Source organism: Penaeus vannamei, chromosome 37, assembly GCF_042767895.1.
Source record: "Penaeus vannamei isolate JL-2024 chromosome 37, ASM4276789v1, whole genome shotgun sequence".
Classification (NCBI taxonomy): domain Eukaryota; kingdom Metazoa; phylum Arthropoda; class Malacostraca; order Decapoda; family Penaeidae; genus Penaeus; species Penaeus vannamei.
The window spans coordinates 22,618,537-22,645,321 of record NC_091585.1 but is presented as its reverse complement, the minus strand read 5'-3'; the positions used below and the strand labels follow the sequence as shown (position 1 = coordinate 22,645,321).

Below are 26,785 nucleotides of genomic sequence, written 5' to 3'. Positions count from 1 at the left end.
TGGTGGGAGCTGTGGCACTGTCTTCCCAACCACAATTGTTAACCCAAACAAAGCTGTACTTACAATTGATTCCTCCTCTAAGGTAAGAGGCTGGTACCTTAATTATCATTTTTATTGTCATCTATTTTTAAAAGATGATGCATAAGGCTAGTAACATTTTATTTTTCAGTGTATATTTTTAGATTGGTACAACAACGCTTTCATTTATAGAATAAGCTTTCATGGCTGGCGGACACAAGCGTGTTTCTGAAGTTCAAGCAAGCTCTGTTCTTGAAATAGGAATCAATACAGATCTAAAAGTACAGAGCAAAAGCAGGGCCGAATAGAACCTAAGCCCATAAGCTTAGCTGTAGGGAAGGAAGGGGGATGTTTTATTCTTGGGTGGTTGCTTTCTTGCAATTTACAGTAATATCAATTGAAAAGACGTTGCAAAATTTTAAAAAGCATGAACTGAACGATCTCTTGTCTCATGCTTTTTCCCTCTGCTGAAACAGGATCCTGCTTCAGGTACAGTAATGTTATTGTACAGTGTAAATGATCTAGTTCGTGTGCAGTGAAACGGGTGATTTATTACACATTTTCAGACCTCAATTATTTTCATACTGATATGAACATTCTAGATCTGATCCTGTTTTTTTTTTTTTTTTCTCCAGTCCCTTATTAAACAGCATGTTTATAGTCTCCAGCAAAGTTACTCTTGATACTTCCATTTCTAATGTCTTTTTTATTGTTATTTAGTATTTATTAGCTGCATTTCACATGCCACACCTTTTTAGTATTATAATAACCCATTTTTCACCTAGCAGCACATGAGTTCATGCTTTCCTGATATAGATATAGTGCAGTTCAGCACCAATTTTAAACATCATTATTGACTTTTAAAGATCCTATGAAGTTGAATAGTTGTTCATAGTTTTAGCAGCACAATGTGTGGAGTGAATAAAGACTTTTGTGGTGGACATTCTCAAAAAACAGAATATGCATGTTGCTAATACATAACTCAAGTAACATGAGTCTAAGTGTAGAGTATTTCAACGAAAATAGTATTTTAGAAGGCAAAATACTTTTCTTGGAATATTAGTGGATACCATGTGTAAGATCTTAGTTTGCTTATGGAGGTAAAGAAGAAACATTTGGTGTATGAAAAAGCCCATTGGTGAACTTAGCTGTAATCAAAGAATAAGGAAAGGCGGACAAACTTTCAGTAGGACCATAGCACCTCCATGGCTTGTACAAAAAAAAGATGTTGAAATTAATCAAAGAATTTGTGATCCTTACAAGTTTTGAAAAAGTTGTTGCCATGCTTCAGGCATTGATTTCATTTTAGGTATTAATGTCATACTGTGAGTTGTACCTCAAAAAGTAATTTTTAGAAATTAGATTTCAATCACAAGGTTATGGTATGTTCATTTTAAAATTAGATTTTATATAACATAATTTTGACATTTTAACGTGAGTTAGGAACTTTATTTATAACTTGACTGAAAACTGAGAGTAAAGATGATGGTAATGGTATGAAGTGTCATCACATAAATCTCATCAATTAATCATTATGACAATGATACAGATTAGTTACATTACATATGGGGATGAAAAGAAGCCAGACAAGGGCTCATTTTAACAACAGTCCCATCCTTTCAGATCCTGACAGCAAATGATATGTCCTCATTGCTCCTTGGCCACCCAGAGGATGAGTTGTGCGGCACCATGAAACTGACGGACTTCATTACCAATCCCGAAACGCAAAAAGCTCTCAGCTCCCTTGCAAGTTTGAGCCCCATGTCGGAGGGCATCTGCATGGAGAATTCTCTTCACACACTGCCAGAGCCTGATATATTAGACAATCAAGGAATGGTGCTCTTTAGTGGGAAAGTTGTGAGTGAACTATGCTATATTTTTTAATAATATTATTTGATATCAGTCCATATCACTGCAGCATCAGACATGGCACTATTTACTGTAATCCAGGCACTTAGAGTAAAGAAGAAAAAAAAATTCTTTTTTCTTTCTTTTCTTTTCTTTTCTTTTCTTTTTCATTTTACTAATTGAACCAAGTTCTGTAAAGTGAATTTTCTCCATGTGTCATCTTTTTTAGGGTATTGAAATAAGGCAATTAGTTTTGAGTTACAATTGATACTGTAAATGTTTTTAGATTTTATGATTTGATCATGAGAGACTTTTATTAGGTAGACTATTCTTAACATATTTCTCTTTTTCCAGGTGGATGTAGATACGTATGACAATGGCACTCTCCCATGTTCCTTATGGCTGAAGGGACTACCTCAGGAGACAGATGAAGACCAGAGATGGATTGCTGTCCTAGAACCTGTAGATATTACTGTTGCAAAGGTAATGAACTTTTCTCCTTTCAAAAATATTCAACTAGTTTTATCTTTGAGGCGTAAGAGGGAAATACTTATGACATTATAGATACACTGAGTTTTGCTTAATTTTCTGTTTTCAGGCTTCAGTTGACGAAACAGGCCGTATCTTGAAGCATGACTCCTCATTCAGTGCTCTCTTTGGGTATGCAGATAACAGTGAACTCACCAAACTCAATATTTGTGATCTTATACCTGCTCTCCAGGTGCCCACTAGTCCTCATGACATGCCTAAGGTAAGTGACAGTGCTAAATTTATCTTTTAAATGGCTTGTATAATCTGGATCCCTTCTATGTTGTGTTAAAGAAAATGGTATGTGATTATTTGTCTGGTAATGTATGACCACAATAATGTGTGATCTAAGTGATGCCCAGACTGACCACAAAATGTTCTAGGAGATAGCTGTGTTTAAGAAGAATGTAGCAGCCAAAATTAGGAAGATTGAAAGGAAACAGCCACTAAAAGAAGGGAAACAAGTAATCCATTTTTAATGTTTCACTTCCCAGTTTGACCATATTTCCTTTCATTTCGTTATGAAGTACTGTACGTCTTCTGGGAAAACTTATAACAAGTTACTGTAACTTTTTACATCAAGATAGAATTACCCAAATATGAAATATTCTTAATTTTGTTTGAAAGATATGTGCTTGTGTTGCCAATTTTAGATTGTTAATGATATGCAGAAAAAAAATCACCAAAATTGAGATCAGAAATTTAGAAGAGAAAGGACAAGAAGTAAGTGAAAAAAGGTTGCAATATTCATTGTATAAAAGAGATACAATGTTGCACAGACCATTGCATCCACTACCAAAATTTTCTTTAGTCCCAACAGGAAAACTCTGCAACCTATTGGCATTGGAGCTTCTTAAATGTAATGATAAGTCTGGAGTCTATTATTGTGCACGGCTCTATGTGAATTTTCATTTTGATTTTAAAAGATAAAGTTAATGCAAGTAGAGGCTGGGCTTATGTGGGTTGGAAGTACATTACATAAACTTAATACTAGATGAATTGTGATAATAAATGGAGAATACTTGCACGTACCTTAATTTTGCCCTATGTAAAAACCTTACTTTTGCAATGATCCCCAATTTGGAAGGAAAGTTTAAATTGGAATAACAGGTAAATTAAACTGGATATTTCTGATAAAAAACTAAACTTTTGTGTGTGTATTTTTTTTTTTTTTTTTTACCCTCGGAAACTTAAAATGAATGCTTCAAAATTGCATGCTAGAATCTGTATTTGCAGAATTAGTCTTCATCCTGCCATATATGTATAACTGCACCTAGTATTGGGCTTGATCAAAGTGAATTTTTGACATTTTCCCTAAGTAATTTCAAAGATATAGAATCCTAATTACACATTTATAGTTTCTTCTAAATTTCTATTTATGCTATGATTATGGAAAGTTCAGTAACCCAATTAACACTAGAATCCCTGAATGTTAAATTACTCTCCAAAGATCATATTAGAGTAGAGGAACTGGCAATGAAAGTCCTTTAGGTAGAATTTCAGAACTATCAGAAAAGTATTTTGTCAGCACTTTTTTTTTTTTTCAATTGTTTAGTATGTTTAAGAAGTTATCTCATATTACACTGCAGGAAAAGTTTATTATGATAAGAAATAGCTATATTGATTTATTTGTATCATGTCAGATTGTCAGTAGTTCCAATTTCTCTAACATTTTCAGAACATTACTAACAGAGTTTTATGTAGCCCATGTAACCACTTCATTTGCCTATAGCAGAAGTTAATATGTGTGATGTACAACAGGATGTGGAGAAGCAGCAGTGTACGGGACAGACGGTGGACTGTGCTACATTCCCCCTTTGTGCGCACTTTACAGTTAATAACACCAACAACGATTACACCCAAAGAAAATATGTCTTTGATCTAGAAATATGGGTAAGTGTTTTCCTCCTCCTCCTCCTCCTCCTCCCTTTTTCTTTATTATCATCATCCTCATGGTAGGTTATTAAACCTTTCATGTCTTTACTGCTATAAAAATAAAGAACATTAAAAAAAAGTCATATATAGGTATATGAATGTGATATAAAAAGATCGACTTCTTTTGCAGGTGTTCTCTAACATCAGTGGACTGGTGGTTTTGGATGCTGCAGGGAAAATCAGCGATTACAATTATAACTTCACAAGACTTTTATTTGGCTATGGCAAGAGAGAACTTGAGGGAGAGGTAAGGAAATGTACTTTTTTCTTCTCTCTCTTTTGTGTGCTTGATTTATCTGTTTTGTTGTTATTATTTTTAGTTATTTTATTCAGCTTTAAATTTAGAAACCAGAAAATGCCAGTTTTATTCTATGTATTTACTAGAAGTTACATATGTTATTAGAAGTTACATATCTTAATGATTGTATATAGAGCTATAGATGGATTGAAATATAACATTTCATAAGTGAATATTCTATCTTTTCAGGATATAACTCATCTTATACCAACCTTCTTTGATGATGTTGCATTGATTCAAAAAATGAATAGCCCGTCCTTTGACTCAGATGACTCGGATTCAACTCTTAGTGATACTGAAACTGAAAATCAGAAGGAAAATAAGGAGGTACAGTTGTCTTGATAACATATGTCTACATCTGTATGTATGTGTGTGTGTTTGTGCGCACACACACGCTCTCATGCATGCATCGCATCTTTAAACAACAAAAAATTTTTAATGTTATAAATAAATCTTAAATATTGGAAAAAGAAATATTAAGTTTTTCTATTTGGTTTCAGAGAACCAATGGACCTCTATTCACAAAAAGTAAACAGAATGAAGCAGCAACAACGTTGATGTCTGAGCCATCATCAATATCTACCCCAAACCGTGGATTTATTGCTTCAGAAAGGTTACTTGATTTACAAATGTGTCTCACAGTGATATCTTTGAACATTTTATTTAAATATTCACACAAATGAAATTAATCTTGAAATTTGATTAAATTTTTAATTTATGGGCACTTATGGCCAGTGATTGTTATTTTTACCACATTGTGTATTTAGATGCTTTACATTATAGATCATTATTTTTGATGGAAATGTTTCACCTTGATTTGAAATGATAACCATAGCAGTGTGAAATCCCTTGAACATGTTTTTAAGTTTATATTTCAATCCTTTGCCTCTAAGCGTACCATTTTAGGATATTCATACCATCATTCAAGTTCTATTCTATATTGACAGTAAGCTTCAGGGATCACTCTACGGATCAACTTTTAACTCCACTTCTAACGTCACAAGCACGGGGGACAACAGCCAGAATTCGTCTCAGAATAACAAGGCCATGAGGGACATCACCAACTCCATGAATATACTCAGCATCAGCCAGCAGGTTGTTGTTACATACTTTATGCTGTTGTTGTTGGCATTTTTATCCATATTGGAAAATTTTGAATATTTTTGCTTTCTTTCTTTTTTTGTTTGTTCTTTTGTCATCTTTCCTCTTCTTTTTTCTTCTTTGTTCTTTTATCATCATTCCTCTTCCCTTTTCTTCTTATTTTATTTTTGTTATCTTTCCTTTCCTTTACTATCCTTTTCTCTTCTTTTCTTTTCTTTTCTTTCTCTTCTCTTCGTCTTCCTCTTCTTTTCCTTATTTCTTCATTTTACCCAGACAGTAAAAGACTCCTTTTCACTGCAGAATGTTTCAAATCAGACAAATAACTCAGGCTTACAAGGAAGTCCCACCAAAACAAGGACAGTAAAAGACAGAGAAAATGCATCTGACGAAAGTCTTCCCAAGGTTTGTCACCATCTTTGTACATTACTTATGTCATATTGTTTGAACACTGAATGTTTCTCCCTTTTGCAATTCACACATATTTCTATCAAATATTGCTTAAATATATTACTTAATACATGTATGTATTGTAAATATTTTTTACTTTTGCAGCTTCCTACTTTAGAATTTATTAAGGCAAAGATAATACTCTACACATCATATTTTTCCCCCACTAGGTACAAATAGAGGTGTATCCAGATCTTCCCCAGGACATGCTTCCTGAGGATATGGTCACTTCTACGCCTGCTGTGGGTCGGATGAGAGGCCACAGCCAAGTTCATACCATTGAAGAAGGCAGTTTCTTTGGGGTTGGAAAGCATAAGGATGGATCTGATCTTGGTTTGTGATTTCTTTCTTTCTTTTTATCTGTGTATGTTTGTATTAGCTTTTCTCTGTTTTCCCTGGTCATGTATTAACTCATTTGAAATCATTTTTATCACGATCTAGAGGGGTAAATACATTTTCCATGTATAATTGTCATTATTCCTTAGCAAGATAAGTCAGCAGACTTCATATTTTCCTACTCAATTTGATTACTAATTTTTCTTTGTTTACAGTGATCATCTACCAAATTCGTCGAGTGGAGTTAAATGGAGTGAATCACTACTGCGTGTGGATTTTGCGAGATCCAGAAGAACCTGGAGAGGGCCTTCGATCTAACACAAACTTTACCTTAGCTTCAACTTTCAATGAGACAGCAGAATATTCTTTAGGTCATGTAAGTAGCCATGGTCTACTTTATCTTTAATCATGTTTAGAAGTGTTTATATCATAGATGGTGGAGTTGTCTATCTTCTCACTTTCAATATAAATTTTAATTTTGACGGGACATGTATTTTTAAGTAGCCATGATTACTTGCGCATTACCAAATGATTTTCTTTTTGACTGAAACTAAACCCTTTACAGGCCATCAAAAACGAGGCTCAGAAGTCAGAGATTGATCTTGAGGATGACTCTGACACATCATCTGATGATGAAGGTGCTGACCACAGTCAGACAAGCACAGACGGCAGCTCAGGAGCAGAATATTCACTCAACCACTCACGGCGAGGCAATCGGGAGTCATCATCTGCTGTATGTTTTCAAGGCCATTCCTGTTTAAATTGTGTTTAGGATTATGATAAGTAATTTGGAATTGTTATGGATAAAGTGAGTTTATAATTTTTTATTTTTTATATTGCTACGGCTTTACTTCACTTCTTTCCCTCTATAAATCATAAATGATGGTATTCTTTATGCAAATTATTGTAACCTGTAACTAAACAAATATTCCAAACAGTGTCCAGAGGAGGGCGAGGATCTATTGCTAGCAGGAGATTATAGCAATCATTACTCGGTCTTACGTCAGATAGGAAAGGGAGCATTTGGCTGTGTAAAGATGAGTTACCGAAACTCTGATGGACTTATGGTAAGGGAATTGATATTCTTTGTTGATTTTAGAAAGCAAATATGTGGATGGACATTTTTAGAAACTGGTCATAAGATTGCTCTTGAAGAAATATTTTGATATGTACATAATGAAAGTTCTTTAGTGATAGTTCTACTTTTTTAGAGTGAATAGTACATTGGACATAGCATATTCTGATGATTTTTCTTTTTCATGTAACACCATGATAGTAACTTTTACATATTGAATTGTAAACACTATGCTATTTTTAACTCTGTGGTGCTTTTTTTCTAGGTTGTAACCAAATTCATCAAGAAGAGTAAAGTTTACCAGGACAGTTGGGTGGATGACCTCCTCCTCCGAAAAAGGGTTCCTCTAGAAGTGTCACTGCTCATGACTCTTGACCATCCAAACATTGTAAGTTTCAGGAATCTTTATGTAATATATGTTTTTTGGAATTGAAAGTGTTGAGCTTTAAATGCAAGTCCTATCTCTTCTGGTTATTTACACATCTCCAGTATAGTTAGTAATGTCCTTGAAGATATTTGGTTTAATACTCATTGCTTAAGTAGTATGATTATAGTATTCTTTTTAAATTTTTGTGTATTCATGTGAAATCTTTTGCTTTGCTCTATTATAGAGTATATGCATTTCTTTCCTTTATTTTCTTTCTTTTATTGTTTGTTTCTTTCCCACTTTCTCTTTCAGTATTATGTTTAATCTTTATTTCTTTTACATGTAATTCAGTAGTTTTTATTATCAGAGCATACTCAGAAAGATATGTGAGGTTTCTTATGGTAAAATAGAATGTGAAGTTAGTATTAGTGTTGATTGAACAATAAATGATGCCAAGAAATGTGATGCTTACAGAAAGAAAATTATACTACATTACATCACTTTATGATATGGCATTGACATGTTCTATGATTCCCACAGGTATCAGTGTTCGACATGTTCGAGAATGATGATTACTTCCAATTAGTTATGGAAAAATGGGGTGCTGGGATGGACCTGTTTGAGTTCATTGATCGTAACCCTCTTCTTGATGAACCTCTTGCTGCTTATATGTTCAGACAGGTTAGTGCTTGGTGAATTCTTTTATAAAAATTGGTATTTACATTCTTTATGAAATTGATCATAATTAAGAATGGTTTTTAAGTCACCTTTGACGACATATATGCTGGTATACTGATAATTAGATTGAACCTAAATTCACCGTTAAACACATTTAGTTCGAAATAAAAAGTATTGATATTGATGAAATTCTTTCAAACTTATCACAAATTCAAGAAGGTAAAAGAATTTATTTTGTCCCCTTTCTGTTTGAACAGATTGTCTCGGCATTAACTTACCTACACTCTCTCAACATCATCCACCGTGATGTGAAAGATGAAAACGTCATCTTGAACAACAGATTCCATGTGAAGCTGATAGACTTTGGTTCATCAGCTTTCACCAAACCCGGCAAAATGTTTTCCCAATTTGCTGGAACTGTAGAGTACTGCAGTCCAGAGGTGCTCAAGGGAAACAAGTGAGTCACAGATCTACATAAACAGTAGCTTCTTGGAAGGCACTATAACATAAAGACAATAAAAAAAAATTGTGAAAGATATTAGAATGTTTCTATTAGAACATTTTAATGATAAGATTATTTCTTTAATAGTAGCTAGTATTTTAAAAAGAAAGAAAAGGGAATAATAAGAATTACATTTGTTGCTTTCCAGGTATAGTGGCTATGAATTAGAGGTCTGGTCACTGGGAGTGACCCTCTATACTCTCATGTATGGAGAGAACCCATTCTATGATGTAGATGAAACCATTAAGGCAGAGCTTACCTTCCCTGTTAGACATTCTCTTGGTAAGATGTTATTTGTTTATGAATAGGAAGTGCAAAAGGTTCTTTTTAAATATGGTTTTGTTTTGCAGAGTATTGATGATTCATATTACCTTCGGTTTAAAATATTTGCAGTTTTAAAATGAAAATGGTGTCACACTCCATCTTTGTTTTATTCATATTAAATGATATTTGCTTAGAATTTATTATTTGATTTACTATTTTACATATTTATGCTTTATCCATACTCTTTGACATGAAATAATGGTAGTTATATATACTTAACTCCAGAAGTGCAATGCATATGTAATGAAAATCTGTAGCAGTGTATATTTTTAAACACAATATTATTGCCACTCTTTTCATGTAACATTAAATTTGCACATATGCAACAAGAAAACAAATAAACAAACAGAAAAAAAAATTGAAGGTTCTTAAGTAAAACTTTTTTGTTACATCACTATTTCAAACTTCTTGGAATTCACCTTAAACTTGATTTCATCCTCTGACAGAATTGACTGCCCTTCTCAACGGGATGTTGCAGAAGGATCCTAAAGCTCGTATGACTTTAGAAGAAGTGGAGGCACACCAGTGGACCCAGCTGGAGTGTGACATTGATGATTATGTGTTTGAGGAAATTATAAGATGTTGTAAGTTTATTAACCTCTTTCTTTATTTATCTCTCTATCTATCTATCTATCTATCTCTGTTAGGAAGTATGGGTGCTTGTGTTTTTTTTCTCTCTCTCTCTCTTGCTCGCTCACACTATCGACAATGGCGCTCAAGAAGTATGAAAGAGGTTGAGAACTGTCACCTCTTTTCTTTGGTCTTACAGGAACAGATTTTTAGAGTAATATGTGCATAAGTACCATAAACCCAGTTGTCAATTGTAATATAGCAATTGTTGTTATTGTGCTGTAGAAAACAATAACATGATCTTGAAAACACTTACCTCCTGCAGGCACTTTTTACAGTGCATCAAACATCATAATCTAATATTTACATATCAGTTTGGATGCTTTCTTACAACAGAGTATCAGCGATACATTTATTGGTATCGCTTCAGCTGTCTTCGAAGAAACAATTAGTCAATTTTCAAGTATCAATGCATCAGTATCACCTTAGACAGATCAGTGTATTGATGCCCGTCACTGCATATGTGTGTGTGTGTGTGTTTGTTTGTATATATATGTATATGTATATGTATAATATAATAGATATATAATGTTTATGTGTATGTTTTTGAGATCTTGAAAATTCAGTTTAAATACAGATTTTCCTTCTGCTGCTCAACTACTTTTTCAGACAGAAATATGTTTTATGAATTCTTGTTGATCACTAAAAGTTCATGAAAAAAAGTGAGCATGCGTGCATGTATTGCCATTTTATTTCATTTCATTTAACACATTCGTTTGCACACAGCTCAAGAGGAGGCCAACCCCAGACAGTACATCACTGAGTACAGTGAGAGTGATAGCTCAATATCCACTGTTTCAAACAGCTTTGTGTATGAACCTTCCATACGGTATACACGACGTTCACTCTCCTTCACTCCTCAGGGGACCAAGAATGATAATGATCATATGTAAGTTGTGGCTTTCAGTAATTTATTTGAGTAGTCTGATTTTTTCTTGAGTGTTATGATTATATAGTAATTTTTTTGTGAGAATAGTAAATGGTGCGAAGTTAACTGTTATACTCTAAATCCTTCATGTAAAGGTTATATTTTATGCTGAGTGTTATGGACTTATTTCTTCTTCGTTTCTTTTCTTCCCGAAATCAATTTTCTTTTCCCCAACTCAAATCCAAATTTACCATCAGACGCATGCAGAGGTCAGCCACATCCCTAAGTTCTTCGCGAATAGGAAATGAGGTTGATGATGATGAGTCCATATATGATCAGTCAGCGTCAGTTGGAGCATCTAGAACTTCCACATCACAGTCGATGTCTTCAGTCAGGTAATGGAAATAGGGAGCAGGTATTTTCAAGTAGGCTGAAAACTTTAAGATAATTTTGAGCTTAGCAGAAAAAACATGATGCTAAATTTTAAAAATACTAAGATATTTATTAGAACATTTGTGCTGATTCTCTGTTATTTTTGGTCTCATCAATTTTCTTAGTTTTTCTTGTATTTGTGTAATAATTTTTTGTATGTAACCATTCCTTATCTCTCCACAGAAGTACAATAACCGTTGATTCGTCCTCATTCTCCTGTTGTTCTCCAGCCTCGGACTCTGGTGACAGTAGTGAGACTCAGCTCCAGTCATCACAGTCATCCTCTTCAGGTATTGAGCAGCAAGTTTTCAGAACTGCATTAGATAACACTCCTGTGATGTCTCTTTTATTTCAAGAGGAAGATTGATATAAAATTCCCTTTATTATTCTGAATGATGGGTGATTGGTTTTTCAAGGGCTAAAAGGCTTTCAGAAAAATAGTTTCTCCTTGCTTGGATTTTTGAGATTTTGCCATCGATTACCTGGAGAAATGGTATTGAGATTCCACCACACTTTCATACTGGATGTAAAAGAGCCCTTACCCAGTATCAGTCTTTTTATGTATTGTATTGTTCTTTTTATTACCGGTTCTAATCTGAAGACTTAAAGACAGCTTTATCTTGATTGATTTTTTTCATTTTTCAAGAAATCGTATGAGGCAGAACAAAGTTTGTTTTTATCAGTCTTTTTTATTCTGCACTTAGCTTGTCATTAGTTTTAAAAATCATGATCTTATGTTTTGTATTCAGCTCTTTTGTCATTTTTGGAAAAGAAAAATCTAATGAAATTTCCTCTTGTCCTTTATTACGTAATTAAACAACAACATAAAACACCAGATCACCCTCTTCAGTATGCTTCAAAGGAATTTATACTCATGTCTGCTGGACCTGACATGGTCGCAGGAGTTTAATAGCGTTCAGTTCCCTTCTCAGTGATTTCCTTTTTTTTTTTTTCTTTTTTCTTTTTTTTTTTTCTTTTTTTCTATGATAGGCCTTCTGAGACAAGGTGTTGCTTGCTCACATTTTCTTGTACATATTTATATATATATGTATATATACATATATTAATATGCATAGTCCCTCACAGAAGAGGAGAGACATTTCACCCTCTATAAGAAAAGTCTGCATTTCACTTTCCTCCCCAACTTTCAAGATAGCCAGTTCCTTCATATTTTATATAACTGGTCTCCCCGCCCCAATATTTCTATTACTATTAGTAATATATACACTTTTTCTCTCTCATGATTTTATATAGCTTTTCTTTATTAGAATAAGATAGAATATATGACTTGTGCAAGTAGGAAAGAGCTCTAAATCTTGCAGAAAGTTTTAGAAATAATTTTCGTTTTAAGATTTTCTTGTTCTGGTTTATCGGTAATGGCAAGACTCAGATGTCATCAGAGTTTCATTACTTTCTCAAAGGTCTAGAGCATCTGAGACACTTGGCTTCACTATCCCATTTGTTCCTTCAAAGTTGGTTAATTACCCTCCCCCCTCTCTCTCTCTCTTTCTCTCTCTCTTCCTTTTCATCCCATGGTGGTGTAAAAGACTAAAAATTTTGTTTCCACCCTCCTCCCAATATAAGATCTTCATTTAATTTTTTTCTGCAATATAATTTTTTTTTGTCTTTTGCATTTATTCCTGCTTTGTATTTGTGTTATTTATTTATTTCTACTTGTTTATTTATTTTTTTTGTATAGACCCCCTCCACTGAATTGTTTATTTTTTCACGTGTAGGAGGTCTGTAGCAGAGCTTCCTGGCTGGGTTAGAGAGGTATGTATTCTGAAGCATTACTAAAGTCTTCATTGTTTTTGTTCTGTTTTTTGTTTTTTCCTTTCTAACCTTTCGTTTCTGTAGGTTTTGACATTGTGTGAGGAATGCCATTTATGTGCTATAGTTGGATGTCGTATGGTATACTGGTTTCAGTCTGTATCCTTGTCAGTTGACTTAATGATAGAGCATCACATGTTTTAAGTTCTGTGAAGGTGAGTCGTATTTTCCCTTTCATGTATTATTGGTTTTGTATTGTGAATGACTGCTCCTCATGTAATATCATAAGATGTACAACACTCATATTGTACACATGTTCACCTGTCTTTGTTACTCCATACTTTGTACACAAGTTAGTTTACTCCATATTTATATGAAGTCTCTTTATGGAGGTTAATGTAGTTCTGGTCAAAATAATCTTTTGAACAGAGATTGTCTTCTACTTGATGTTCTGTCATAGAAATCTGAATATTGTTTGTGTATTATGACTGTAGAGATGTAGCTGACTCACAACCTCTCAGATGTAGGTATTGAAGTCATACTAAATTCCCAAATGTTCAGTCGTAGGAATCATATTGATGTTTTAGTTTAGTGGAAAAAATTTAGGGCATCTCTTTGTTTCACCTGAAATTTGTAGCTTTTACACTTAGACCTCAGACCTCTTCTAAATGTAAGGCATTAGTTGTAAGGGATGTTGTGTGAACATTTAACAGATGTAGGGTTAATTGTGTGTGAACGAGTGAATGAACATTTATGATTAGTTTTTGCTATTTATTCAAGTATATCACTAAAGTTTTTATATGAATAACAGCAAAGGGGAGAGGTTATTAAACAAAAAATGCAACCAAAAGTAATTTATTTGATTGAAATACATACATGAAATAAGGTAATGGGTACTGTTCCTATGCTTGCCAGAAAAGTTCTAATGAATGTTACTGCAACAATAATCCAGTGAAGTGAGATTATCATTATATCTGTCACTATGTTTTCAAATGCATATTGTAATTGAATCTGAAGATAATGTACCTTGTATTTTTTATGTTGATATTCTAATCAAAAAGAGAATAACTGAAAAATAATAGAAAATATATCAAGTTGCTTGTTTTTTTTAATTTAGTAAATTGTCATTGATAATTGTAAATTCCAGTTATGACTGTACATGCTTGTGATTTGAATGTGTAAGAATATACATGTAAGAAATTTATGTGGTGAAAAAAGTATTGTCTTGTAAAACTTGGTATTGTGGAAACCTTTTGAATTGTACCATCCCATATATCTCTCTAACAGAATTGTGGAAGACCCATTCTCCATAATTTAATTTCTGATTTGACCTTCTAAGTAAATGTGGTAATTTATTGTTAAAATTATACAATGCTACTATTGTCTCTTTTTTTCTTTTTTCTTTTTTTTCATCTTCTGTCCCATCGTTCTTTTCTTACTCTTTTCTCTTCTCATCTCATTTCATATTTCATCCAAAATTGTGGGTCCCCCCCCCCCTTTATTCTTGCTATATCTTAAATTCTTGGTTGTTTTTCTTTCCTTTGTTTCTCCATGAAATAAAGCTCAAAAGAAGAGTGTACAGACAAACAGAAGAATGACACGGGAATAGATAAGTATGTTTGTAGTGTGTAGATGACCACAACTTGAAAATAGTCTAGTTAATGAATCACTATTGTATTAAGGAGACTAGAAAGACTGTTGAGCAATACAATAGTTTATGATGTAAGGTAATTGATTTTGAGTGGTTTACCTGTTCCTTTATTTGCGTTAGTTGAAGACTTTACAAGACACATATATGTATAATAAAAAAGAGCTGGTTATTCTGTATATTGTGAGGCCATGGTAAAGATAAAATGTTTCTTAAAATGTGTTAAGTAATGGCATTGTTTTAATTTCTAAAATATGTGCATGTTTTTTGTATGGTGTCCTTCTTAGTTGAAGCAAAATTGTTAATTTTTTTGTTTACTCCCGAGTTAAATATAAGTTGCATTTCACTTTGTTCAAAGTAGGCTTGTGGTATTTTTACCAGTGATATCTGGCTCCCTGCAAGAATTATAGACCATTTCATTAATTGACTGAACCGTGAAATATTTTTAAATTTCTTTGTTGTGTATTATTTGTTAGGATATTTAGTAACTATGAAATATGGAAAAGTATTGTATTTTATGTTCTGTTTTTAAAGGAATGGAACACATTTTATATCTTTGCTTTATTTTACTACAATCATATGATGAGCGTATGGATGCTTGTGTGTGTAGTTGGGTGCAAAAGCTTGCATGCATGTTTCAGTGTCCCAGGTTGGAAGTGAGGAGTTGTTTCACTGGATCATTTAGTGTTGGTATAAATCACACTCATTACTCATGAAATCTGACATATTATCTCCTTTTCCAGTTACCTATTACGATAACGTGAGCAGCTGCACTCTCTCTGGCCGTAGTTCTGAGGGCAGCATCAACCTAGAGAAGACACTAGCTAGGTACTACAGGCTAAGCAACCCCAAAGATGACAATGGCTCTGACTACGAGAATGTAAACAAAAATGGCGATTCCGAGTACGAAAATGTGAATGAGGATGGTGACTCTGAATACGAAAATGCCAAAGATTTTGATGACTCTGACAGTGAGAGCATCAGAGAGTTCTTCTACCCTAGTGTCCCCCTAGAGCGTAAAAATTACGATTTAGAAAAGCCTCCACACAGTATCCAGCAATTACCAGACAATAGAATGGGCAGTTTTAGGCCACATAATCTAGCTCTGCCGGAGCTCCAGTCGTCATGCTACACAGCAGATTGCGAGTGTTCAGACTCAGAATCTAGTATCTCACAGTGGCAGGATGATGATGATGATGATGACTTTAGGTATATGAATTCAGACCTGCCTGATTGTGACAACCCATTTTGGCATGAGGGGAACTACACCTCACCTGAAAGTGATGACCCTTTTTGGGACGGGAACACCAATGCTTGTGCCTCAGACAGGGAGCTTCATCAGCGTGGCAGAGAATCGGATAGTCTCTAATTCAGGAACAGGATAAAAGAAAAGAGGGGAACTAGAGGAAAAGAAGAAAATGAATACCCTCAGGTACCCGAACCCAATATCTCTGGGAATCGCGAGATGGCATCATCTTTCTCCATTTTTGTTTGTGTTTTTGTTATTGAAGGGCAACTTGTGAGGAGTCACTTTAGATTTTACAAGTTTATAAAGAAAAGTGAACAGCTGACTGTGTCCTTGGAAAAAGTCTAGTACTTTGTATTTTGAATATATTTTGATCACTGCATGCCATATAAATGCAAGTCATAACAAAAAGAATAAATCCTATTAAATTTGTGTAGCCTGTAAGCCTGTCATATATCCATTAGCTATATTAACTATATTTGTGCAAAAATTAGCTTAGGAAACTTTTATGATTCTTGCAAATAGATTTGTTATTGTTCTATTTATTAATTTCTTTGGTTTATCAAATGATTATGCAATGTAATATAGTCTGGACTGATGAAGATGTTTCTTTACCTAAAGAACGCTTATTAATATAAGCAGGTGATTATATTGCCTGGGAATATCAAAGAGGGTTGATATTTTTATTCCACTGCCAATATTAATTTCTTTCTTTAGCACTCATAATTTATCATACTTTTTAATTTTTTATTATTATTTTGAGTTGATATTTTCAAGAGATGTACAGTACAAGATGTTTTCTTAGATCAGACATCAGTTGTGCATGTACGTTATGCTTCATCTTTCTCATTTCCTGTGGATCTGTTTTATGTTTCATCTCTTTCATTTTTTACTTTTTTTCTCCAAGTAAAGATAATATGAAACGTGCAGCAACACTAGCTTATTTTGTTATATTTTTTGTTGTTTTTGTTTTTGTCACAAACACCCAAGATTTGTAATAGAAGGAAACCTAGCATCCCAAATCAGGGCTTTCTTGGTGGCTCAACCACTGTCAGAATGATCATCAGGATGCTTGTCTTTAATTATGCACCGTTTTAGGATAAGATGTTAAAGGGGACTGAAAACAAAACTAGTTCAGGGACTAATATACATACATAATTCAATTATTGTTTCACCTTGCTCAGAGCAGGAACAGTACTTGTGTGTTTTTTGAACAGTTAAAAGTCACCATATTTATGAATGGATGTCAATGTTTCATGCATAACAAAAATAAAAGCAAAAAAGTTGTAGTAAATGCAGCATCATTGAAATGTATAAAGCTATGAATCAGAAATTATGGAAGGTGGAATGATAATGGCATTATATTTTGTAATTTTAGCACTTTACCAATGATAGGTTTAAGTTAAAAGGATACTCAGTGCTCTGAAATTTCCAAGTGGAGTGTACAAGTATATTTTCAAGAGACAAGATTGTAATATATTTTGTTTATTGTAGGAAACACATACCAGTGACATTCGCATGATACACAGGAGGTAATACCATAGGTGGAGATCACGATTTTCATTTCTCATGATACCGTGTGCTATAATCATAGGAAGTTTCTACTTTTTATATAGTTTTAAAAAAAGGTTTTCATTTTCAAAGTTAACGTACTTTTAGATGGTACTACATTACTGAAGACTCAAGGAAAAAGATTAAAAATTAGTCATATTAAGATTATAACCATCATGATACTAATCAGTTCTTGCAAATAGTACAGCAGATTCTTCTATGAAATACCATGCATAGAAACCCAGTGGAAGGATACCCTATGCCTCAAATTTCTCATATGCATTGTTAAATTGTTACATTTACAAACTTAATACTTGCAGTGACATTGTGTAGATATCTCATAAAGGATTATTTTTTACTATACCATATGTGTTTAATAAACCATATGTTAAAAACAAGCTGCATATGCTTTGATTAACATAAATGCAAGATCAGAGACCTGGCATTCATCACTGCTGCTACCATATGATATTGTTTACATAAGAATCCTTGTGGCTGTGGTTTGATATGTGTTGTTCCAGGACTATCAAATCATTTACTGTCATTTTGTTTTGTTAATGATAAGCTCAGTTGATTTGTTTTTCTTAGCCAGAATATTTTCTTTTCTCATCTTTTTTTTTTAAGCATTTTAAGCTCTCTTTTTTTTAAGTATGGCTCTGTACATATGTAAACATCCTGTCATCTCTCGTCAACAGTAATTGAGCTGAAATGAATGAGCAAAGATAAAGTATCATATCAAATCTCAAGCATTCAGTGTCTTCTTTGTATACAAATAACAGCTAGTTAATGGGAATTCCAAAGGGGAAATAAACAAAAGGATGAATCTTCTGGCATGTGCATACTTTGAGACCTGAATGAGTGTTGCTAGAAGGGACATTTTAAATCTGTTAATTTCTACTTCAGATAATACCAGTCTGTCTTAACTGTCTAACTGTAGCACCATATATAGAGTCCTTTCAAGCATAACTTCCATAGACAAATAGGCATTCCAAGGCATATAGGGTCAGCAAAGATGCAGTGCCTATAGAACTCTTGTTTCAACTTTGTTAGTGAGTTTTAAGTATTTTAGGGTAATAGTGTGATCTCCGATTCCATGATATATCTTGCCAATAAAGTTTATCTTGTTCTAAGGAATGATTTAATTTATATTTTTTGTCTTAGGTTTGATACATTTAACAACGTGATATTTAAAGGTATACCTGCCTTTGTATTTATGATAAGGGCACATACTTTTCAATAACTTAACTTAACTAAATAGTAACTGTGATAGAGAAAAAGCAATTGAATGTTAGTTTATGTGGGATACTAATATTAAATATCCATTGAACATGTGTTTTTTCTTTTCTTTTGTTTGGAACAATTTTTATGAGAAATGATGGAAGTGACCTTTAAAAATCTTTACATGATATGGTTAATGAGTGATATGGTTAATGAGTAATATCCTTTACCCAAGCTACAACAGTAGATCTGTATACTTAATAAATGTGCACACTCACAGTACTACTAATGAATGAGTGCAAAAAATGGGTTGACATTTTTTAAAGTATTGTTTTATATTGGCTTCTGTTTATGATTTCAGGATATGACCTTTAGTAATTATATGAGAAAAATATCTTTTGTCATAGTATTAGAAGGACTGAATAATAAGTGAAACTGAAATTTACTTTAGAAATTAGTTTCTTTATTTAACCACAGTCTCAAAAAGAAAAGCTTTCTGTGTATCCAAAGTCATATTGCTGACCATTCACCTTGTAAAATATCCCATTTCATTATATTGCCCTAAGTTGTTTTTTTATATCTTTTTCTTCTAGGCACTGAAATGATTATATAAAAACTACCTATGTCACATACAGTCATAGATGGTGTAACTACATTAGTTAAGTGATATTACCAAGTGTAACACAATTCACAGTGGATGCCATCTGTGATCTCAACAGTGTGATGGAGTGGAGGTTCACAGCTGCAGCAAGGCCTTGGTTTGAATCTCGTTTCTGAACCCAAAGAGGTCTGTCTGTCCAAGTTGTTAATCTCAGCCATTCATGTGTACTTAAAAGTATGTTGGTCAAATAAAATGAACTTAAATAAAATGTGTTTGGAGTTTTGTCCTCATTAATATGCCTAAGGAGGGGAAATATGGTGTGAAGATGTAAAAAGATGAGAATATAGGAGGGAGAAAGTGTTAAGCTACTCTCAAGATTTTTTTTTCTCACAGTAATGGGAATATTTTTTTTTATATAAAAGAACTAGTAAAAACTAACCTAGTGTCTAAAACAAACTTGGAGTCATAAAATGAATAACCACATCTATTGTTAGAAAAAATAATCTTAACTGCTTTGCATTCAGTTGAAAGCTCCGAAAAGCTCTATGTTGTCACCTTACATATTAGTCCAACATCAAGCAGTCAGGAGCCATTACACCCAAACGCCGAAACGAAACAAAGGCATCAGTTACCATCCATACACAGTTGAATCTATAAACTAGCCAAGTACTGAAAATTATAACTTTGCATGACCTATACAATTCACAGTAGATGTATAAATATAGATTACCATTCCCTCATAACATTATCAGCTATTCTTGGGCAAAGTACATCTATAGTAAAGTTTAATAGACCAGCGTAAGCACACGCACACGCACACGCACACGCACACGCACACACACACACACTGACACAGACTGGAACCACGGATATGAAGATGATAATAGGTCAACATTCTCTCACAATACAATGAACTTCGTAAATCAGGTCAATACTTGCCAATAACACAATTCTTGTCAGTAAAAAAATCCAATGCATTATGACCTTGTTTGTTGACCTTCTGGTAAGTTCTCAAGGTGAAGGACCGCTTCTCACAAACTTAACATAACTAGATAATAAACATGTTATTAACATATATGAATTATGCATTATTGATTCAGGTAATCAAAGATTATATTACTCTTTCATTCAGGCATCAGCATATATCAGTATGTCTAATTTATTATTCATTTTCACGCAGACCCAAAATAACCGAACGATTACAATAGCCGAAAAACATCCCAACTATTCACAGTCTGTTACTCCACGTAAAACAAATGTAATATATCAAGTAATAAGTAGATAAATTAAATATTTTGTAAATGTAGATGAATGGCAAGAAAATGAGTCTTACGTATAGACCTAGCCTATTATCTTTAACCATAATTTTGATTAGTTATTAATTCAGTGGTTATGCAATGAATGCTGCTAATAACTGTTTTGTGAATTTAAAGCTGAGAACTCGTGATCGGTGGAAACGGAATTCTAAACCTTCACAATTAATGCTCAAAGTGAGACACACACACACACACACACACACACACACACACACACACACACACACACACACACACACACACACACACACACACACACACACACACATATATATATATATACATACATATATACATACATACATACATATATATATATATATATATATATATATATATACATACATACATACATACATACATACATACATACATACATACATACATACATACATACATACATACATACATACATACATACATACATACATACATACATACATACATACATACATACATACATACATACATACATACATATATATATATATATATATATATATATATATATATATATATATATATATATATATATATATATATATACATATGAATAGCAATTGATAAATCAGCAGCACAGAGCCGTCCCCTGCGCCTTGCCTCTCCTCCGCCCGCATTCCGAAGTGGCAGCGGCTTCAGTGATACAAGAGAAGTCACTTAAGGATTATAATGTTCCCGAGCAAAGAAGTTTAATTCTTTTGAGCGTGAGAGACAGGCGTACTTCTTAAATGTCATGAAAGGGATGATATTAATTCAATACAATTCTCACGCGTCCATTGTGCTTAAAATTCGAAATGGAATGAGTGACCGAACGTCGATGGTTGAGAGTGTGACGCGCATATTGTATTATTTATATTTAAGAAAAAGACAGAATGTCCTTTATTTACCATAATTAAAGGTAGCGTTATTGTTCAATATATATATATTTTTTTTTTCATTTAATTCTTGCGTGTACATGATACCTTTATTGCAGTTGTCATTGTCATTACTATGGTATTTAGTATGGTCGTCATTTTTAATGGTTACTAATTGTTGTTGTTATTTTTGTTGTTTTTGTTATTACTCTGCGTCTGCATCATCTAATTCTCCTTTTTGCTCCTCTTCTACTATTTGATAAAATGGCAATTATTCTCATTTCTTCTTTTTATCTCCTCCTCCTCCTTCTTCTCCCCCTCTTACTTCTACCCCTCCTCCTCCTTTTCCTTCTTCTTCTCATTGTCCTTCTCCTTCTCTTCTTCCTCCTTTTCCTCTTCCTCTAATTTCTCCTCCTCTTCCTCCATCTTCCCCTTCTCCTTCTTCTTCTTTCTTTTTCTTCTCCTTCTACTTCTGCCACTTAATAGAATTGCCTTCCTAAGTGATTTACCTTCTTTCATCTCCTTTTTTGTTTCTTAATAGAGTGGCCTTTGTAGGTCACGTGGCTTCTTTTTCTTCTTCTTCGGCCTTGCAGGTGATTTATTTTCTTCTTCTATTTCCATTTTTCTTCTCCCTGACAGAATGACCCTTGCGACAGATTTATCTCCTATAACAAAGTGGTCTCCATTACGAAAGTGAAATTTTGCCATTTTGTGTTGTCGACGCGCGTGTCCGTTACGTATTTGGTCTCAATTAAAGTGCCTGCAGTTTGGCTTTGTGGCGAGTGTAGTTTAAATGCTTTGATTTCGAATGCTGAACTAGTGTGGCCTTGCGGGGTCCGGCGCTGTCCTGTACGAGTAAGATGGGCACAGGCAGTAGGCGCACTCACCTGTGTAAGGGTGTGGACACGTGTGCAAGCTCTCTGTCTCTGTCTCGGTGTTTGTATGTCTCTCTCTCTCTCTGTACTTTGTCACTGGTTTTGTATGATTCTCTCTCTGTTTCTGTCTCTGTGTTTCTATGTTTTTTTTCTGTCTTTCTCTCTCTCTCTCTCTCTCTCTCTCTCTCTCTCTCTCTCTCTCTCTCTCTCTCTCTCTCTCTCTCTCTCTCTCTCTCTCTCTCTCTCTCTCTCTCTCTCTCTCTCTCTCTCTCTCTCTCTCTCTCTCTCTCTCTCTCTCTCTCTCTCTCTCTCTTTTTCTCTCTCTCTCTCTCTCTGTCTTTCTCCATCTCGCCCCTTTTCTCTTTCTCATACACACACATACGCACACCCCCCACCCACACCCCCACCCACACACCCACACACACCCACACACACACACACACACACACACACACACACACACACACACACACACACACACACACACACACACACACACACACACACACACACACACACACACACACACACACACACACACACACACACACACACACACACACACACACACACACACATATATACATATATATTTTTTTTCTTGACATATATATATATATATATATATATATAGATAGATAGATAGATAGATAGATAGATAGATAGATAGATAGATAGATATAGATATAGATAGATAGATAGATAGATAGATAGATATAGATATAGATATGGCAAGAAAAGCAATAAACACAAAAGAAATTTATGGGAAAATGGAGGAAATATTTTCAAATTCCACCTGGATTTTATCTTAAAGCCTATACATATACAGCACATATATCTCACAGTAATGTCACCCTGTCGATATTTCTATTCCCTCCCATCTTTTTCAATATATATAACTGTATTAAACCCATCAATGTGTCGCTGTTATCTTCATGTCAGCTTTTCAATTCATCTAATATAACGCTATGTATTTGTCTTTTTTTTTTTTTTTGTCTCTTCTCTGCTTTACTTCTGTTTGTTAATCTTCGTATTCTTCCTCCTCTCTGTTTTCTGTTCTTTATCATCATTATCATTAATGGCATCATTTTTACTATATTTATTACCATTATTTTCATCATTATTATATGTATCGTTATTATTATTATCGTTATCATCATTTCTGCCGTCATTATCATCATTAGCATCAGCATTATTTTAATCATTATCATCACTATCATTAATATCATTTTCATTATCATTACCATCAGCATTATCATCATCTCTCTCTCTCTCTCTCTCTCTCTCTCTCTCTCTCTCTCTCTCTCTCTCTCTCTCTCTCTCTCGCTCGCTCGCTCGCTCGCTCTCTCTCTCTGTCTCTCTCTCTCTCTCTCTCTCTCTCTCTCTCTCTCTCTCTCTCTCTCTCTCTCTCTCTCTCTCTCTCTCTCTCTCTCTCTCTCTCTCTCTCTTTCCATAGTTATTTCCTGTCAGTCTGTTGAACCTTTTTGCCTTTCCCTTCCTCCCTGGATTACCTCTCTCCTTGATAAATCTCTCTTCCGGTTAATTCATTTTTCTCCCGTCTCCTATCTCGCTGCTATTCTTTCGGAGAGTCCCGATAAATCTTTTTTTTTTATTTTTTTTTATTTCTTTTTATTTTATTATTATTATTTTTTTGTTCCATCGGTTCCTCTCAATTGATCTTTTTCGTTTCAATCAGTATTTTATTTTATTATCTATCTCATTTTGTTGTTTTTGGTTAGTTTTTTTTTCTTTCTTTTTTCTTTCTTGCTGATCTTCTTTTTGTTTCTCTCTCTGTCTTTCTCTTACTCTCTCACTCTCTCTCTCACTCTCTCTCTCTCTCTCTCTTTTTCTTTCCCTCCCTCCCTCCCTCCCTTTCCTCTCCTCCTTCCCTCCCTCCCTCCCTTCTCCCCACCTTTTATCCCTCCCTCCCTCCCTCCCTTCCTCTCTCCCTCCCTCCCTGCTCTCTCTCTCTTTCTCTTTTTCTCTCTTCTTGTTTATTCCCCACTCTCTGTAGACTCAGCCACCGCCTCTTACCCTTCTCATAGAACTACCTCATCGCCACGCCAGATCCCTAATCCCAAGAGCACAGTCCTAATCCCCAATCCACTTATTCTTCCTTCCTCTACTTCATCACCTTTCTTCCTTCCTTCCTCTTTATCCGCCATTTTCTCCGGTCGCTCATTTGGGCCTTTAAGGAATCTTTGCCATTTTCTCTCCCGCTGTTGTGGAAGTACGAGTGAAGGACTTAGGCTCTGAATGGGAGGAGGAGAGAAGGTGAATAAAGAGGTGGAGAAAGAAGGGGGAGAGGGACAGGGAGGGGGGAGAGAGGGTGAATAAAGAGAAGGAGAAAAAAGGGGAGAGAAAAGGGGAGGGGGAGAGGGGCAGGGAGGGAGGGAGAGAGGGTGAATAAAGAGTTGGAGAAAGAAGGGGAGAGAAGGAGAAAGAAGGGGAAAGAAGGGGAGGGGGAGAGGGGCAGGGAGGGAGGGAGAGAAGGTGAATAAAGAGACGGAGAAAGAAGGGGAGAGAAGGAGAAAGAAGGGGAGAGAAGAGGAGGGGGAGAGGGACAGGGAGGGAGGGGGGAGGGACAGGGAGAGAGAGAGAGAGGGGGCGAGTGAGGGAGGAAGGTATGGAGAGGGAGATAGGAAGATAGGGAAAGGAAGGAAGGGAAGGAGAGTGGGAGGGATGGAGAGAGACAGAGAGAGAGAGAGAGAGAGAGACACAGAGAGAGAGAGAGAGAGAGAGAGAGAGAGAGATAGAGAGAGAGAGGGAGAGGGAGAGAGAGAGAGAGAAAGAGACAGACAGACAGACAGAGAGAGAGAGAGAGAGAGAGAGAGAGAGAGAGAGAGAGAGAGAGAGAGAGAGATTAAAAAGATAGGAAGATAGGGAAAGGAAGGAAGGGAAGGAGAGTGGGAGAGAAAGAGAGAGAGAGAGAGAGAGAGAGAGAGAGAGAGAGAGAGAGAGAGAGAGAGAGAGAGAGAGAGAGAGAGAGAGAGAGAGAAGGTAAGAGTAAGAAAAAGAGAGAGAAAGAAAGAAAGAGACAGAGAGAGAGAGAAGGTAAGAGTAAGAAAAAGAGAGAAAAAGAGAGCGAGAGAGTTTCTATTTGTATTTTCCATAATTAACACAAAGACAACGCCTTTGATCCAGAGTGCGAAAAAATGCGCGGTAAAATAGGTTTCGGCAAAATGCTTCACAAAAGAAACTCCAGATTACAAACACACTTCCTCTCCCCTCCCTCTCCCCCCTCTCACTCTACCCTCCCCCTCTCCCCCTTCTCACTCTCTCTCACTCTACCCTCCCCCTCTCCCCCTTCTCACTTCTCCCCCCTCACCCCCCTCTCACTCTACCCTCCCCCTCACCCCCCTCTCCACTTTACCCCAATCCCCCTCTCCCCCCTCTCACTCTACCCTCCCCCTCTCCCCCCTCTCACTCTACCCTCCCCCTCTTTCCTTCCCCTCTCACTCTACCCTCCCCCTCTCCCCCCTCTCACTCCCTACTCCTCCCCCTCTCTCTCCCTCTCCCACTCTCTCTCACTCCCTACCCTCCCCCCCTCACTCTACCCTCCCCCTCTCCCCCCTCTCCACTCTACCCTCCCCCTCTCCCCCCTCTCTCCTTCTCTCTCACTCTACCCTCCCCCTCTCCCCTCTCCCCTCTCTCCCCCTCCCCTTCTCCCCCCTCTCCTTCTCTCTCACTCTACCCTCCCCTCTCTCCCCCTCTCCCCCACTCTCACTCTAACCCTCCCCCTCTCCCCCCTCTCTCCCCTTCTCACTCTACCCCCTCCCCCTCTCCCCTCTCTCCTTCTCTCTCACTCTACCCTCCCCTCTCTCCCCCTTCCTCACTCCTACCCTCCCCCTCTCCCCTCTCTCCTTCTCTCTCCTCACCCTTCTACCCTCCCCCTCTCCCCGCCTCTCCCCCTCTCTCACTCTACCCTCCCCCTCTCCCCCTTCTCCCCCCTCTCCTGAGAACTCTACCCTCCCTCTCTCCCCCCTCTCCCCCCTCTCACTCTACCCTCCCCTCTCTCCCCCTCTCCCCACTCTCATCCTCTACCCTCTCCCCTCTCCCCCCTCTCCCCCTTCTCACTCTACCCTCCCCCTCTCCCTCTCTCCTTCTCTCTCACTCTACCCTCCCCCTCTCCCCCTATCTCTCACTCTACCCTCCGCCCTCTCCCCTCTCTCCTTCTATCTCTCACTCTACCCTCCCCCTCTCCCCCTCTCCCCTTCCCCCCTCTCACTCTACCCTCCCCATTCTCTCCCCCTCTCCCCCCTCTCACTCTACCCTCCCTCTTCCTCTCCCCCTCTCCCTACCCTTCCCTCTCACTCTAC

At 36.0% G+C, this 26,785-nt stretch overlaps 1 protein-coding gene across 6 annotated transcripts in view; it reads left to right on the top strand.

Annotated features, from left to right (window-relative positions):
* Pask (PAS kinase) overlaps positions 1-19,689 on the top strand; it is a 129,650-nt gene extending 109,961 nt beyond the window's left edge. For 5 of the 6 annotated variants that reach the window (XM_070115604.1, XM_070115607.1, XM_070115605.1 and 2 more), the window contains 23 exons: positions 1-82; positions 1,642-1,875; positions 2,221-2,349; positions 2,465-2,617; positions 4,156-4,287; positions 4,460-4,576; positions 4,817-4,954; positions 5,128-5,240; positions 5,575-5,722; positions 6,029-6,130; positions 6,346-6,508; positions 6,727-6,887; positions 7,077-7,244; positions 7,450-7,578; positions 7,852-7,974; positions 8,494-8,634; positions 8,889-9,088; positions 9,282-9,415; positions 9,904-10,041; positions 10,814-10,976; positions 11,213-11,350; positions 11,571-11,677; positions 15,549-19,689. The exon at positions 1-82 is cut by the window's left edge and continues 106 nt beyond it. In XM_070115604.1, the coding sequence (XP_069971705.1) occupies positions 1-82; positions 1,642-1,875; positions 2,221-2,349; positions 2,465-2,617; positions 4,156-4,287; positions 4,460-4,576; positions 4,817-4,954; positions 5,128-5,240; positions 5,575-5,722; positions 6,029-6,130; positions 6,346-6,508; positions 6,727-6,887; positions 7,077-7,244; positions 7,450-7,578; positions 7,852-7,974; positions 8,494-8,634; positions 8,889-9,088; positions 9,282-9,415; positions 9,904-10,041; positions 10,814-10,976; positions 11,213-11,350; positions 11,571-11,677; positions 15,549-16,174 (3,739 nt within the window). In that variant the 3' untranslated portion in view covers positions 16,175-19,689. Of the gene's footprint in view, positions 83-1,641; positions 1,876-2,220; positions 2,350-2,464; positions 2,618-4,155; positions 4,288-4,459; positions 4,577-4,816; positions 4,955-5,127; positions 5,241-5,574; positions 5,723-6,028; positions 6,131-6,345; positions 6,509-6,726; positions 6,888-7,076; positions 7,245-7,449; positions 7,579-7,851; positions 7,975-8,493; positions 8,635-8,888; positions 9,089-9,281; positions 9,416-9,903; positions 10,042-10,813; positions 10,977-11,212; positions 11,351-11,570; positions 11,678-13,123; positions 13,161-15,548 lie in introns of all 6 variants that reach the window. The other variant, XM_070115609.1, reaches the window with a different exon arrangement.
* Positions 19,690-26,785: the final 7,096 nt, after the last annotated feature.